Genomic DNA, 16,870 nt, shown 5'->3' on the forward strand with positions numbered 1-16,870 from the left:
GGTGAGTATTAGATATGAATCACGTTGATATTTAGGTTACTTTTTAGTAGGATATATTTATTTTCTCACGTTGGACTATAGGTTCTTTTTGGTCCAAATTTTAAAATAACAAAATATGTAAATTACAAAAAGTTTAAAGTTTTAAGAATCAATGATAATAGTAAATACTGTAAAAAAAATAGTAGTATAATAATAGATTCTGTACAAATTTATCAAATGTAGGTCAAATCAAGATTATCACTACAAATTCCAAATATGCGAACGCAGTAAAGCGGTTTTGGTTTTAGTCCACTAGTAATACATCATTAGGATCCGCTTATTAGACTTACTATTAATCTACTGTATTATAATATGTTACAGGTCAATCCATATGGTTTCAAACACTCATTTTCTTGGAAAATAAAAAAATATTGAAAATTATATTTTTCTCATACGTGCATGTACATAATATTTCAGTATATTTTCCAATGCATGGACTCTTTTACCGTTATACCTTATACGTAAAACAAGTCTGGACTTTTTTTTTCCAAATAGAAACATATTATTATGTTGTTAGTTTATGTAGACGAAAAATTTACACAAATGTTAGCATAATCATTTTTTTTATCAACCTGTTCATTTACTATGACTTTGTAAATATATTACATTTCCTATTATATTAAAAAAAACAGTAACTTTCATAACTATTTCAAAACATTTCATTGTGCCTGATTACCCGTTTTTCTCGTCTATGAGACAATGCATACACAACCATGAGGTTGATGGTCTACTGGATTTTGGAAAACTGAAGACATATGACAGTTATAAGGAGTAATGTAATATCTTTGCTAAGTGAAATATGACTTCAAAAAACAGGAAATTAACAATAAGATGGAAGTTAAAAATTAAAACGCTGAAATATTTTTAAATTTTTTGTCTACTATTGAATAAAAACCATAAGTTCTCATTCGGAAAAAACGTCCATACTTCTTATACGTATATGTGATATAATTAAAATTTCTCTCAGTGTTTAAACAATAGACAAATATATAAGCACCTAGAAGTGAAGAAAAAAATAATTTTAAAAATATTCATTATATTTTGAGAAACAACAAACACCAATGCATACAGTGTGAACTTTTATAAGCAAAGCAGTAAGAAACTACAAAAAAATTTTTTTTATGTAAAATTACGACTACGTTCAGTTAAAAGCAAAAAAAAAATTTGCTTAAAATTAAATTTACTTTGTATCTGTGAATTTAACTCATAATTACCCAGACAGCACACAAATTCCAATATGTTATAATTTATTTACGCTATTCAAAGGGTTGCTCATCAATTAAAATAATTTTAAGTCAGACAATTGATTGCATTAATTTTATCCGGTATTATTAGGATTAGGATTTGCGTTATATTTGAAATTTATTTTTAATTAACACTTTCAGATACTTAAAAAAATTATTTTTTTCTTATACTTGTAGGTACATATTTTTCTATATTTTTCAATATTTAGAATATTTTTTATCTTCAACCCTTATATGAAAAACAAGTATCGCATTTGGGTTTTTAAATAGGAACGTATGTTTTTGCAAAAACAGTAACTTTGCATTAACATGTTTTTGTGTGATTCAGAACAATAAAACAACAAACACCAATGCATACAGTGTGAACTTTTATAAATAATATATAATTATAGCGCAAAACACTTGTTTAAGAAAAAATCGTTTTAATGTGTCCAACGGTCTAACCCATATTAGAGTTATAATATAAATATAAGACTACCTCTTTAAATGTGAGGGGTAAAAACAAAAATGTGAACAATTGAATTCACATTGTACAAAAACAATATAAATAACCGAAAAGTTTTTCAGCTGAGTCTGCAACCACGAAAGAGCATTTTCATGTCTCGTTGAAGTACCGAATAAATTTAGAGTAGTTGTGGAATTATAGATAATGATATAGTATATTAACAAGCAGGGGGGGGGGTTTCTGAACAATGTCATTAGCATTGAAATGTAATGAACATACAAAAGCTACAACAACACCAACTCCTTTTATCTCGAGAAAAACTAAATATTTAATATTTGTTACCTTTATCTACATTAATAGGTTTATGACTGAATTCTCAATTCCCATTTTTTTCTCAATTCCTCATTTAAAGGAAATTTGTGAAGATGGATGTGTGGATTTTTGATGAGACGTTTGCGTCTACTACCACTTAAACATCCATCAAAAACACAAAGTGGCATTTTACAATATATTTAAGTATACAAAATAAGTACGGCACACTGAACAGTAAACTCTGAAAATAATATACTCTTTATAGAGTCTTAATAGTTAATTATTCTTTAATTTAGTTCTATTTATTATATATATAATTTACAAACTAAAGTTTTGGCGGGCATATAATTTCCTGATAAGATATAATTATAGCCAATCACAGGCGGACAAAATCTATCGCCATTTCTGCACATTCGATTCATAAACTCGTATTTTGACATCATACCTATCTACTTTGTCATGGCTAAAACGATGTTTGTAATTGTTTATTAAGGAACACCCAAACAAATTCTATAACAAATATAATAGTTCTTAAGACTTCAATATTGGCCTGTTGATACCCTAGGACAATAAAACAGTCTAGTGGGAGCCTATCATCCTTCTCCTCGTAGGTAACCAATCTAGGCCATAAAACCTAAACTCGGTCAAAATAAAAGGTACACAATAATAATAATAATAATTAAAAAACAACAAAATATGTGTTTATATTCGTGAACAAAACCGTTTATTTTAGAAAAAAACATTATATTAATTGACAATTCGGATGTTAGTGTAATGTGCAAAAATTATTTATTTATAATTTTAAAGAAATATAGATTTGATTACTAGCCTAAAATGGAGTAGTTCTTAACTATTTCTCAAATCGTGGAAAACTGGACTTGTCGCGTAGCTGTACAATTAATTCTCCTATTTGATTACCCTTTTTATCGACTTGATAATAGCCGTTCTCAAGTGACATGTATTTTACATAATTATTGTTATCATCTAATACTTTACAATACTTATAATTGGAGTCTATTGTACAATCCATTTTTTTAGACGTTATTAGACTAATCCACATTGCTATCAAATTACAACTTCTTTGAAGAGACAAGGCGTACTCAACAGTGTTTATCGTTTCAGCTAAAATAAAAGAGAATAGTTGTTAAAAATTGCTAAATTTAGCTTACTAGTCACTATTTTGCTTTTAAGTGCAATACTCAATTACTAAACGTAAATAAAACAAGTAATACAATTATATATCATTTATATAAATTAATAAAAAAAAAAGCTTAAAAAAAAAATTTTGATTTTTTTTTTTTTGTGTAACAGACATTAAAAATGAGTTTATAATTTATAAAGGTCTTTTTAATGTGTTCCCCAAAATTTAAGATTATTTTTAATATTTTTTTTAGAGAGCTGAAATTTTTTTTTGCTAAATGTATAAATTTCAAACCGGTGTCCCCATAAAAAAGCTTAGAAAAACCCCCCCAAAAAAAAGTAAAAATTCATAAAAAGTCGAAAAATGGGAAAAAGCAACTACAGGAATAAAAAAATTTGAATTAATTAGTAAGAATAAGATAAATATGACTGGTCGATAACTATTTGGGGATAATTATTATGTCCCAGAACAAACGGAATGTAAAATTAAGTTAAAACTTATTATCCAAAACGAGTTATCGACCAGTAAACATTTCCAGAAATGTTATTGCTTATTGCTCTAGAAAAAAATATAAAAATAAATTATTGAAAAAACCCAAAGCTTCAAACTCACAATTAGTTAAAAACAAATTGATCGTGTTATTTATAATAAACAACCCAGATTATTATTATTACAATCTGCAAGCATCACTCTACGGCATTCAACCTCCCTTCCTAAATTTTCAACTTAAGAGTAAAACTACTTAAAAATTAATTATCCAAAACTAGTTCTCAACCAGTCAAAATTTTCGGCAAATTATTCTTTTTAAGAGAATTTAAATATTTAAAGTATATTAGTAAATATTATGAAATAACAAAAACTAAAGACATAACTCTAAATAATACAAGTATTACAATTTTATATAATATGCATATTGGTCAATACGCTAAATATTAATGAACGTTTAGAGAAGCCCCCCCCCCCCCCGTCAGATCTTTTTGAAACTTACCCTGCAAGTCTCTTACCCTAAAAAAGATGTTCTCGAATTTGTTTAGATTTTTTTTTATTAAAATATAGTCATGGTTGTTTAGAGTGTTAGTTTTTTTCTATACTCTTCTTTATTACCGTTTTTTTTTTTTTTGAAATTTTTATGTTTTTGCTTTGGCACATAAACGGAAAAATCGACAGCATTTACAATCAACACCAACAGTCGACACCGGTTACCATAACGAAAAAATCAGCTAATTTATCTGATAAGATAATAGAGATATAAGATAGGAGTGGTGATGAGGGATGGGAATAGAGTTGGAGGTGGGGGTGGTATTGTGGATGGGGGTGGGAATTGGGATGAGGCTGAGGTCAAGGATGAGGTCCAGGTCGAGGTTGAGGATGAGGATGGGGTTGGGGTAGCGATGAGGTGTGGTTTGGGTAAGGATGTGGATGGAGAAAGGGATGTTAATTTTTTAAAATTATGTGTTGTTTTCACAGCGAACAAACTTATATGAATGGTTAGTAAAATTATTCAAAATAACTAGTCAAGTGAACGTTTTGCCAATAAAACGATTAAAGCCAATTATTCAAATTAAAAGCTAACTAAGTAATCAAAATAGTTGAAATAATTATGAGAATAAATAAGATAGTTTTCCGTTTAGGTTTTCCGATAATTTTGACTGGTTTAACCATTTGTGGATAGTTATTTTCAAAGTTATAAACAGAATGGGATAAAGGGTGAAATTTGGTATTATTATAATCTGGAAGAAATACTCTACGGCATTCCACTTCTCTTCCTAAATTTTAAACTTCAGTAAAACTACTAAAAAAGTAACTATCCAAAACTAGTTCTCGACCAATAAACGTCTTCAGCATATTATTCTTGTTGTTAGATCTCTACAAGAAACTTTTAATAAGTAATATTGTAGAATAAATAAAATAACGTGTCTCAAAATAGAAAAACCACATATTTTAAATTAGTTTAAAAAAAATTGATCGTGTTATTTATAATGAATAACCCTGTAAAAAAATTGATGTTATTAAAAGAGAATTAACATTAAAACTTTATATTTATAATCACCTAATTTTTTGGTAAGCACATTTATAATAGCATTTCCAGTAAGACCTCTTCTCGTCCTTCCAAGGTCGGGCAATTTTAAAGTTTCAATACCTGCATAAATGTATGTTGAAAATATAATATTTATTAATATATTCGTACTTATTTTGTTGTTTAAAAATTGAACGCATAAAAATTGTACTCATTAGGACGAGTACAAAAAGGGTGGGAAGAAACGTGAAAAGAAATGGTGATTAGAGTATCTGTAGCATTGATAGAGCCTAAAAGGGTTGTTTAAATGAAATAAAGATCTGCGTTGGTCCGAAGATCGGCCAAGGTAGAAATGTTAAGGAAAATGTGGACAGCAATATACTCGTGAAGAGGTTGCTCTATTTTTATGACAATAGCGACCAATGCTAAAAGTGCATTCTGTATTCGCTCAATTTTTTTTTTTTCAATGAAATTTAATCAATGGAATATAATTAAAGAAGCAGTACAAAAAGCAGCCAACGAAAAATTGAAAAGTAGAGCACCTACTAAACAAAAGCTATAGATTATTGAGGATATCCTTGAATTAGTCGAAGAAAGAAGGAAATACAAAAACTAATGATTTTGGTAAAAGGACATAAAGAGTACTAAAAAATAAAATCAATAGAGCAGCAACAGCTGCAAAAGATATATGTTAGAAAGAACGATGCAATGAGGTATGAGTATGAAAGAATGCTGTAAAACCAATCTTAGGGTTTTGATTACTAAATAAGAAGATAAGTTATTATGTCTCCTCAACTAAAAGTTTACTTTACTGTAAATATTAAATGAATAAAAGAATACATAAAGCAAACTATATCTTTCAAACAGGCCATAAGTTAAGTATACTTCTAACTTTGTAATTACTTTTGGTTGTATCAGCAGGCATAGGAGTACCTGTAACGAAAATGTAAAACAATTATACAGTTCCTTAAACCCAGTTGTTATATTTATCCGTAACCGTCACTCTAAAAATCAGATTACTATTTTTATTGATTCAGTATCAATATAAAATTATTGTCTAGCAACTTATGAATGAATGCTTCCGCACAATGAATTTGAATTTTATAATAATCTAATTAGCTATGTTTATCTATTTTGTCCTGTTCTTGTGATATGTTATTTCTTGATATAGTTTTTTATATACCGTATAATTAAAAATTGTTTGAAATCCATGGAAAATGTAACAAGCTAACCTTTTTGTTATTTGTTCACATTTTCTTCTCAAGGCGTTTAATAGCCTGATTTTGATAATTTGTGTTTATATAACTTTGAAATAGGTTTTTATCATAAACATTATAAGTGACTTTTTTTCGATTTAGTTAATTATCAATTTTGAAAATTGTATACTAAAAAATGTAAAAATTTTTTATTTACCTATTGTCTTAAATATTGTTTTCTGAAAATCGACTTGTACCCTTATGGAACCTAAATTTGAAAATAAAAAAAATATAATTTCTTGTAATATAAATTAATATTGTGCATATAATTCTGTGTGAAGCATAATCAATATAAAATTTGGAACATAAAAGAGAGAATTGATTACGTTTTATACGGCCAGAGGTGCTAGTATCTGCAAGTTCTAAAATTAAAGTGAAACCTTTGTATACTTAATGATTATCAAACGACTATGCGAAAATATTTCCAAAAAATGCTATTCAAATTATTACCCGGTACAGTGAACCAAAGAATCATTTCTTCTATAATATCTCCTAGAATTATTTATACATAAATTAATGAATATAATTTTCTATTTTCTAGTTTATTATTACAGTCTAGAGTAGAAATGTTAAGAAAAATAACATGAGTGTTAGAAATATGAAATGAAATGGTTAGCTCTATTAGTTTGAAACCTTATGAAATGACAATGGCTGAATGAATCATACGGGGAAGTAGAATAAGATGAAATACGATTTTTATCCCTGAACATTAGTCTTAAGCCTTTCACTGTCCTGGACGTGCTATTATGCCACAATCAAATGAAGAAGTACAGGTTACCAGTATAGTGACGGTTGGGACGTGTTGCAGTGTGTAAAACACAATGGCAGTGAAAGGGTCGAAGATATATTTTTGTTGTTTTTGTATACTTTTTTTCTATAACCAATTTTTTTTTTTGTTATCACATATTTATTATTACCTGGTGTATCGTCATTTGTATCTATCAAGTGTGTAATTAATTCCTCCAAATCTAAACAAACAAATAATGGTTTGACCTATAGATAAGTTCCAAATATAATCAAAATGAATATAAAAATAATTAGAAAAAATTAGAAAAAATTACACCACACATTTGGCAAATCACCCTATTGGGAGGGGGGTACTACCTTTTGTGGTCCATTCTTAAAGTCAAGTGGGCTCATAGTAAATTATAATAATTTTCAGTGACGGCTCGTGCCCATCGTGCTTTAATGCATAAGATCCAACCGAATATATAAAACTACCACTTTAAGAGAATGCCACTTCATCCGTTTATTTAGTGTTGGCAATTTTTTGAAAAATCTTAACTTTTAGACACAGTTAAAGTTTATAGCTTTCAGGTGATATAGGTAGCATTTTTGTAAGTCAATTTTTAGAAGTGCTGTGTCATGAAAGCCAAATTAAATTACCACAATTATGCATGTGCGGCGTGGATTGTGCGGTCTTGAATATAATTATTTATTTATTTTTTATTTACAAATAATTTGATAATAAGACAATTATTGCACAACAGCTATTATATATTAGTATATTAATTAGTATCTTACTTTCTGCAGAATTCTGAATTTGCGTGTCTGTAGTAAATATTTTTAAAAGTAGATATGTATACAAATAAAAGTTATGTACAAAAATAGTAAAATTAAAAAACTCGCAGAGTTAGTCTGTATGGTTAGAATATATTACTTACTTGTATTTTCAACCGTCCTTATATAATCCGCTGTAAACGCAAGTTAAATATTATTTTATATTTTTAACTACTTTGTGGGTAAGTATGAAAATAAAATACTTACTTATAAGTTCACCTGCCAAAACATTTACGCAGATAAATGATACTAATATACCGAATAATTTCATTTTTATCTGGAAAAATCAATAAACATAAATGCATAAGCGCTTCCCGAGTGGTCGTGATGATCATGGACACACATTTAAAATTAGGGTACATTATCCTTTTAGCTTCGATGCAAAGCGAGAAGGTATTGGTTTTACTCTGATGTATGTTTTTTTTTTATCTGTATACACTGTAACTTCTTTAATACTGGACCAATTCCTTCGAATAGCAACTCTATAAATCGCAATTTTCATCTAGTTGGTACTTTGGGGAGGTAAAAGTTGAAAAAGTTTAACTCTTCACAGGCGAAAGTTGAAAAAACAAAAAAAAAACCGTACGAGTTTTTAAGTTAGAACTTTTACTGGCTATAGCTTCGAGAAAAAGAGTCGGATCGAGTTGAAATTTATAAGAAATATTTATTTAGTATGCCCGCGCACGTCAGTTATATCAAATTTGAATTTAACCCAATGCCCACCCCCCTAGGGGGGGTACAGGTTCTTTTGTTTTTCGGGGTTTTTAGCCGTAATTTTAAGACCTTTGGGTTGAAAATTTGCCAGTAGTTGGAACTCATATGTATCCATAACATATTAAACGGAAAAATAATTCGGCACTACAGTTTTTTTTTAATAGCCGGAAAACTGTGTTTTCGCAGATTGCGTATATTTTAACAAAAAACACTTAAAATCTTAAAAAAATTGTTATCAAATCATTAAAACAATTTTATGTAGATCTATGCAGAATGATACTATTGAGTTTTGTGCTCAAGTAACACTTTTGACTTTAAGTTGACACAAAGTTCAATTTTTTTTTTTTTTACTTAAGTTCTTTCTGGCTGATTAAAATTGAGAACTGATAACAAATTCGTAATCACCGACCCCAAAAACATATAATTTGACCCTTTTTAATGCCTTTTTCACAAAAATCCAGAAAAATGTTTTACCTTCGATGCAAAGCGAGAAGGTATTGGTTTTACTCTGATGTATGTTTTTTTTTTATCTGTATACACTGTAACTTCTTTAATACTGGACCAATTCCTTCGAATAGCAACTCTATAAATCGCAATTTTCATCTAGTTGGTACTTTGGGGAGGTAAAAGTTGAAAAAGTTTAACTCTTCACAGGCGAAAGTTGAAAAAACAAAAAAAAAACCGTACGAGTTTTTAAGTTAGAACTTTTACTGGCTATAGCTTCGAGAAAAAGAGTCGGATCGAGTTGAAATTTATAAGAAATATTTATTTAGTATGCCCGCGCACGTCAGTTATATCAAATTTGAATTTAACCCAATGCCCACCCCCCTAGGGGGGGTACAGGTTCTTTTGTTTTTCGGGGTTTTTAGCCGTAATTTTAAGACCTTTGGGTTGAAAATTTGCCAGTAGTTGGAACTCATATGTATCCATAACATATTAAACGGAAAAATAATTCGGCACTACAGTTTTTTTTTAATAGCCGGAAAACTGTGTTTTCGCAGATTGCGTATATTTTAACAAAAAACACTTAAAATCTTAAAAAAATTGTTATCAAATCATTAAAACAATTTTATGTAGATCTATGCAGAATGATACTATTGAGTTTTGTGCTCAAGTAACACTTTTGACTTTAAGTTGACACAAAGTTCAATTTTTTTTTTTTTTACTTAAGTTCTTTCTGGCTGATTAAAATTGAGAACTGATAACAAATTCGTAATCACCGACCCCAAAAACATATAATTTGACCCCTTTTAATGCCTTTTTCACAAAAATCCAGAAAAATGTTTTACCTTCGATGCAAAGCGAGAAGGTATTGGTTTTACTCTGATGTATGTTTTTTTTTTATCTGTATACACTGTAACTTCTTTAATACTGGACCAGTTCCTTCGAATAGCAACTCTATAAATCGCAATTTTCATCTAGTTGGTACTTTGGGGAGGTAAAAGTTGAAAAAGTTTAACTCTTCACAGGCGAAAGTTGAAAAAACAAAAAAAAAAACCGTACGAGTTTTTAAGTTAGAACTTTTACTGGCTATAGCTTCGAGAAAAAGAGTCGGATCGAGTTGAAATTTATAAGAAATATTTATTTAGTATGCCCGCGCACGTCAGTTATATCAAATTTGAATTTAACCCAATGCCCACCCCCTAGGGGGGGTACAGGTTCTTTTGTTTTTCGGGGTTTTTAGCCGTAATTTTAAGACCTTTGGGTTGAAAATTTGCCAGTAGTTGGAACTCATATGTATCCATAACATATTAAACGGAAAAATAATTCGGCACTACAGTTTTTTTTTAATAGCCGGAAAACTGTGTTTTCGCAGATTGCGTATATTTTAACAAAAAACACTTAAAATCTTAAAAAAATTGTTATCAAATCATTAAAACAATTTTATGTAGATCTATGCAGAATGATACTATTGAGTTTTGTGCTCAAGTAACACTTTTGACTTTAAGTTGACACAAAGTTCAATTTTTTTTTTTTTTACTTAAGTTCTTTCTGGCTGATTAAAATTGAGAACTGATAACAAATTCGTAATCACCGACCCCAAAAACATATAATTTGACCCCTTTTAATGCCTTTTTCACAAAAATCCAGAAAAATGTTTTACCTTCGATGCAAAGCGAGAAGGTATTGGTTTTACTCTGATGTATGTTTTTTTTTTATCTGTATACACTGTAACTTCTTTAATACTGGACCAGTTCCTTCGAATAGCAACTCTATAAATCGCAATTTTCATCTAGTTGGTACTTTGGGGAGGTAAAAGTTGAAAAAGTTTAACTCTTCACAGGCGAAAGTTGAAAAAAACAAAAAAAAAACCGTACGAGTTTTTAAGTTAGAACTTTTACTGGCTATAGCTTCGAGAAAAAGAGTCGGATCGAGTTGAAATTTATAAGAAATATTTATTTAGTATGCCCGCGCACGTCAGTTATATCAAATTTGAATTTAACCCAATGCCCACCCCCCTAGGGGGGGTACAGGTTCTTTTGTTTTTCGGGGTTTTTAGCCGTAATTTTAAGACCTTTGGGTTGAAAATTTGCCAGTAGTTGGAACTCATATGTATCCATAACATATTAAACGGAAAAATAATTCGGCACTACAGTTTTTTTTTAATAGCCGGAAAACTGTGTTTTCGCAGATTGCGTATATTTTAACAAAAAACACTTAAAATCTTAAAAAAATTGTTATCAAATCATTAAAACAATTTTATGTAGATCTATGCAGAATGATACTATTGAGTTTTGTGCTCAAGTAACACTTTTGACTTTAAGTTGACACAAAGTTCAATTTTTTTTTTTTTTTACTTAAGTTCTTTCTGGCTGATTAAAATTAAGAACTGATAACAAATTCGTAATCACCGACCCCAAAAACATATAATTTGACCCTTTTTAATGCCTTTTTCACAAAAATCCAGAAAAATGTTTTACCTTCGATGCAAAGCGAGAAGGTATTGGTTTTACTCTGATGTATGTTTTTTTTTTATCTGTATACACTGTAACTTCTTTAATACTGGACCAATTCCTTCGAATAGCAACTCTATAAATCGCAATTTTCATCTAGTTGGTACTTTGGGGAGGTAAAAGTTGAAAAAGTTTAACTCTTCACAGGCGAAAGTTGAAAAAACAAAAAAAAAAACCGTACGAGTTTTTAAGTTAGAACTTTTACTGGCTATAGCTTCGAGAAAAAGAGTCGGATCGAGTTGAAATTTATAAGAAATATTTATTTAGTATGCCCGCGCACGTCAGTTATATCAAATTTGAATTTAACCCAATGCCCACCCCCCTAGGGGGGGTACAGGTTCTTTTGTTTTTCGGGGTTTTTAGCCGTAATTTTAAGACCTTTGGGTTGAAAATTTGCCAGTAGTTGGAACTCATATGTATCCATAACATATTAAACGGAAAAATAATTCGGCACTACAGTTTTTTTTTAATAGCCGGAAAACTGTGTTTTCGCAGATTGCGTATATTTTAACAAAAAACACTTAAAATCTTAAAAAAATTGTTATCAAATCATTAAAACAATTTTATGTAGATCTATGCAGAATGATACTATTGAGTTTTGTGCTCAAGTAACACTTTTGACTTTAAGTTGACACAAAGTTCAATTTTTTTTTTTTTTACTTAAGTTCTTTCTGGCTGATTAAAATTGAGAACTGATAACAAATTCGTAATCACCGACCCCAAAAACATATAATTTGACCCTTTTTAATGCCTTTTTCACAAAAATCCAGAAAAATGTTTTACCTTCGATGCAAAGCGAGAAGGTATTGGTTTTACTCTGATGTATGTTTTTTTTTTATCTGTATACACTGTAACTTCTTTAATACTGGACCAATTCCTTCGAATAGCAACTCTATAAATCGCAATTTTCATCTAGTTGGTACTTTGGGGAGGTAAAAGTTGAAAAAGTTTAACTCTTCACAGGCGAAAGTTGAAAAAACAAAAAAAAAACCGTACGAGTTTTTAAGTTAGAACTTTTACTGGCTATAGCTTCGAGAAAAAGAGTCGGATCGAGTTGAAATTTATAAGAAATATTTATTTAGTATGCCCGCGCACGTCAGTTATATCAAATTTGAATTTAACCCAATGCCCACCCCCCTAGGGGGGGTACAGGTTCTTTTGTTTTTCGGGGTTTTTAGCCGTAATTTTAAGACCTTTGGGTTGAAAATTTGCCAGTAGTTGGAACTCATATGTATCCATAACATATTAAACGGAAAAATAATTCGGCACTACAGTTTTTTTTTAATAGCCGGAAAACTGTGTTTTCGCAGATTGCGTATATTTTAACAAAAAACACTTAAAATCTTAAAAAAATTGTTATCAAATCATTAAAACAATTTTATGTAGATCTATGCAGAATGATACTATTGAGTTTTGTGCTCAAGTAACACTTTTGACTTTAAGTTGACACAAAGTTCAATTTTTTTTTTTTTTACTTAAGTTCTTTCTGGCTGATTAAAATTGAGAACTGATAACAAATTCGTAATCACCGACCCCAAAAACATATAATTTGACCCCTTTTAATGCCTTTTTCACAAAAATCCAGAAAAATGTTTTACCTTCGATGCAAAGCGAGAAGGTATTGGTTTTACTCTGATGTATGTTTTTTTTTTATCTGTATACACTGTAACTTCTTTAATACTGGACCAATTCCTTCGAATAGCAACTCTATAAATCGCAATTTTCATCTTGTTGGTACTTTGGGGAGGTAAAAGTTGAAAAAGTTTAACTCTTCACAGGCGAAAGTTGAAAAAACAAAAAAAAAACCGTACGAGTTTTTAAGTTAGAACTTTTACTGGCTATAGCTTCGAGAAAAAGAGTCGGATCGAGTTGAAATTTATAAGAAATATTTATTTAGTATGCCCGCGCACGTCAGTTATATCAAATTTGAATTTAACCCAATGCCCACCCCCCTAGGGGGGGTACAGGTTCTTTTGTTTTTCGGGGTTTTTAGCCGTAATTTTAAGACCTTTGGGTTGAAAATTTGCCAGTAGTTGGAACTCATATGTATCCATAACATATTAAACGGAAAAATAATTCGGCACTACAGTTTTTTTTTAATAGCCGGAAAACTGTGTTTTCGCAGATTGCGTATATTTTAACAAAAAACACTTAAAATCTTAAAAAAATTGTTATCAAATCATTAAAACAATTTTATGTAGATCTATGCAGAATGATACTATTGAGTTTTGTGCTCAAGTAACACTTTTGACTTTAAGTTGACACAAAGTTCAATTTTTTTTTTTTTTACTTAAGTTCTTTCTGGCTGATTAAAATTGAGAACTGATAACAAATTCGTAATCACCGACCCCAAAAACATATAATTTGACCCTTTTTAATGCCTTTTTCACAAAAATCCAGAAAAATGTTTTACCTTCGATGCAAAGCGAGAAGGTATTGGTTTTACTCTGATGTATGTTTTTTTTTTATCTGTATACACTGTAACTTCTTTAATACTGGACCAATTCCTTCGAATAGCAACTCTATAAATCGCAATTTTCATCTAGTTGGTACTTTGGGGAGGTAAAAGTTGAAAAAGTTTAACTCTTCACAGGCGAAAGTTGAAAAAACAAAAAAAAAACCGTACGAGTTTTTAAGTTAGAACTTTTACTGGCTATAGCTTCGAGAAAAAGAGTCGGATCGAGTTGAAATTTATAAGAAATATTTATTTAGTATGCCCGCGCACGTCAGTTATATCAAATTTGAATTTAACCCAATGCCCACCCCCCTAGGGGGGGTACAGGTTCTTTTGTTTTTCGGGGTTTTTAGCCGTAATTTTAAGACCTTTGGGTTGAAAATTTGCCAGTAGTTGGAACTCATATGTATCCATAACATATTAAACGGAAAAATAATTCGGCACTACAGTTTTTTTTTAATAGCCGGAAAACTGTGTTTTCGCAGATTGCGTATATTTTAACAAAAAACACTTAAAATCTTAAAAAAATTGTTATCAAATCATTAAAACAATTTTATGTAGATCTATGCAGAATGATACTATTGAGTTTTGTGCTCAAGTAACACTTTTGACTTTAAGTTGACACAAAGTTCAATTTTTTTTTTTTTTACTTAAGTTCTTTCTGGCTGATTAAAATTGAGAACTGATAACAAATTCGTAATCACCGACCCCAAAAACATATAATTTGACCCCTTTTAATGCCTTTTTCACAAAAATCCAGAAAAATGTTTTACCTTCGATGCAAAGCGAGAAGGTATTGGTTTTACTCTGATGTATGTTTTTTTTTTATCTGTATACACTGTAACTTCTTTAATACTGGACCAATTCCTTCGAATAGCAACTCTATAAATCGCAATTTTCATCTAGTTGGTACTTTGGGGAGGTAAAAGTTGAAAAAGTTTAACTCTTCACAGGCGAAAGTTGAAAAAACAAAAAAAAAACCGTACGAGTTTTTAAGTTAGAACTTTTACTGGCTATAGCTTCGAGAAAAAGAGTCGGATCGAGTTGAAATTTATAAGAAATATTTATTTAGTATGCCCGCGCACGTCAGTTATATCAAATTTGAATTTAACCCAATGCCCACCCCCCTAGGGGGGGTACAGGTTCTTTTGTTTTTCGGGGTTTTTAGCCGTAATTTTAAGACCTTTGGGTTGAAAATTTGCCAGTAGTTGGAACTCATATGTATCCATAACATATTAAACGGAAAAATAATTCGGCACTACAGTTTTTTTTTAATAGCCGGAAAACTGTGTTTTCGCAGATTGCGTATATTTTAACAAAAAACACTTAAAATCTTAAAAAAATTGTTATCAAATCATTAAAACAATTTTATGTAGATCTATGCAGAATGATACTATTGAGTTTTGTGCTCAAGTAACACTTTTGACTTTAAGTTGACACAAAGTTCAATTTTTTTTTTTTTTACTTAAGTTCTTTCTGGCTGATTAAAATTGAGAACTGATAACAAATTCGTAATCACCGACCCCAAAAACATATAATTTGACCCCTTTTAATGCCTTTTTCACAAAAATCCAGAAAAATGTTTTACCTTCGATGCAAAGCGAGAAGGTATTGGTTTTACTCTGATGTATGTTTTTTTTTTATCTGTATACACTGTAACTTCTTTAATACTGGACCAATTCCTTCGAATAGCAACTCTATAAATCGCAATTTTCATCTAGTTGGTACTTTGGGGAGGTAAAAGTTGAAAAAGTTTAACTCTTCACAGGCGAAAGTTGAAAAAACAAAAAAAAAAACCGTACGAGTTTTTAAGTTAGAACTTTTACTGGCTATAGCTTCGAGAAAAAGAGTCGGATCGAGTTGAAATTTATAAGAAATATTTATTTAGTATGCCCGCGCACGTCAGTTATATCAAATTTGAATTTAACCCAATGCCCACCCCCCTAGGGGGGGTACAGGTTCTTTTGTTTTTCGGGGTTTTTAGCCGTAATTTTAAGACCTTTGGGTTGAAAATTTGCCAGTAGTTGGAACTCATATGTATCCATAACATATTAAACGGAAAAATAATTCGGCACTACAGTTTTTTTTTAATAGCCGGAAAACTGTGTTTTCGCAGATTGCGTATATTTTAACAAAAAACACTTAAAATCTTAAAAAAATTGTTATCAAATCATTAAAACAATTTTATGTAGATCTATGCAGAATGATACTATTGAGTTTTGTGCTCAAGTAACACTTTTGACTTTAAGTTGACACAAAGTTCAATTTTTTTTTTTTTTTACTTAAGTTCTTTCTGGCTGATTAAAATTGAGAACTGATAACAAATTCGTAATCACCGACCCCAAAAACATATAATTTGACCCTTTTAATGCCTTTTTCACAAAAATCCAGAAAAATGTTTTACCTTCGATGCAAAGCGAGAAGGTATTGGTTTTACTCTGATGTATGTTTTTTTTTTATCTGTATACACTGTAACTTCTTTAATACTGGACCAATTCCTTCGAATAGCAACTCTATAAATCGCAATTTTCATCTAGTTGGTACTTTGGGGAGGTAAAAGTTGAAAAAGTTTAACTCTTCACAGGCGAAAGTTGAAAAAACAAAAAAAAAAACCGTACGAGTTTTTAAGTTAGAACTTTTACTGGCTATAGCTTCGAGAAAAAGAGTCGGATCGAGTTGAAATTTATAAGAAATATTTATTTAGTATGCCCGCGCACGTCAGTTATATCAAAT

The 16,870-nt window shown here is 30.0% G+C and overlaps 1 protein-coding gene across 1 annotated transcript; it reads right to left on the reverse strand.

The window, feature by feature from the left end:
* Positions 1 to 2,857: 2,857 nt before the first annotated feature.
* Positions 2,858 to 8,285, reverse strand: LOC126845117 (uncharacterized). Its single transcript, XM_050583675.1, has 10 exons — positions 8,222 to 8,285; positions 8,119 to 8,148; positions 7,979 to 8,005; positions 7,372 to 7,422; positions 6,905 to 6,946; positions 6,781 to 6,816; positions 6,612 to 6,662; positions 6,102 to 6,131; positions 5,232 to 5,321; positions 2,858 to 3,162 (listed from the first exon to the last, which is right to left on the reverse strand). Exons 1-10 carry the CDS (start codon positions 8,283 to 8,285, stop codon positions 2,891 to 2,893), a joined length of 693 nt encoding a protein of 230 aa, XP_050439632.1. The 3' UTR covers positions 2,858 to 2,890.
* Between the last annotated feature and the right edge of the window lie 8,585 nt (positions 8,286 to 16,870).

This window comes from Adelges cooleyi, unplaced genomic scaffold (genome assembly GCF_023614345.1).
Source record: "Adelges cooleyi isolate 19-005CV unplaced genomic scaffold, UGA_ACOO_1.1 ACOO_flye_CR_arks_rails_tigmint_CR_PRNA_672, whole genome shotgun sequence".
NCBI classification, from domain to species: domain Eukaryota; kingdom Metazoa; phylum Arthropoda; class Insecta; order Hemiptera; family Adelgidae; genus Adelges; species Adelges cooleyi.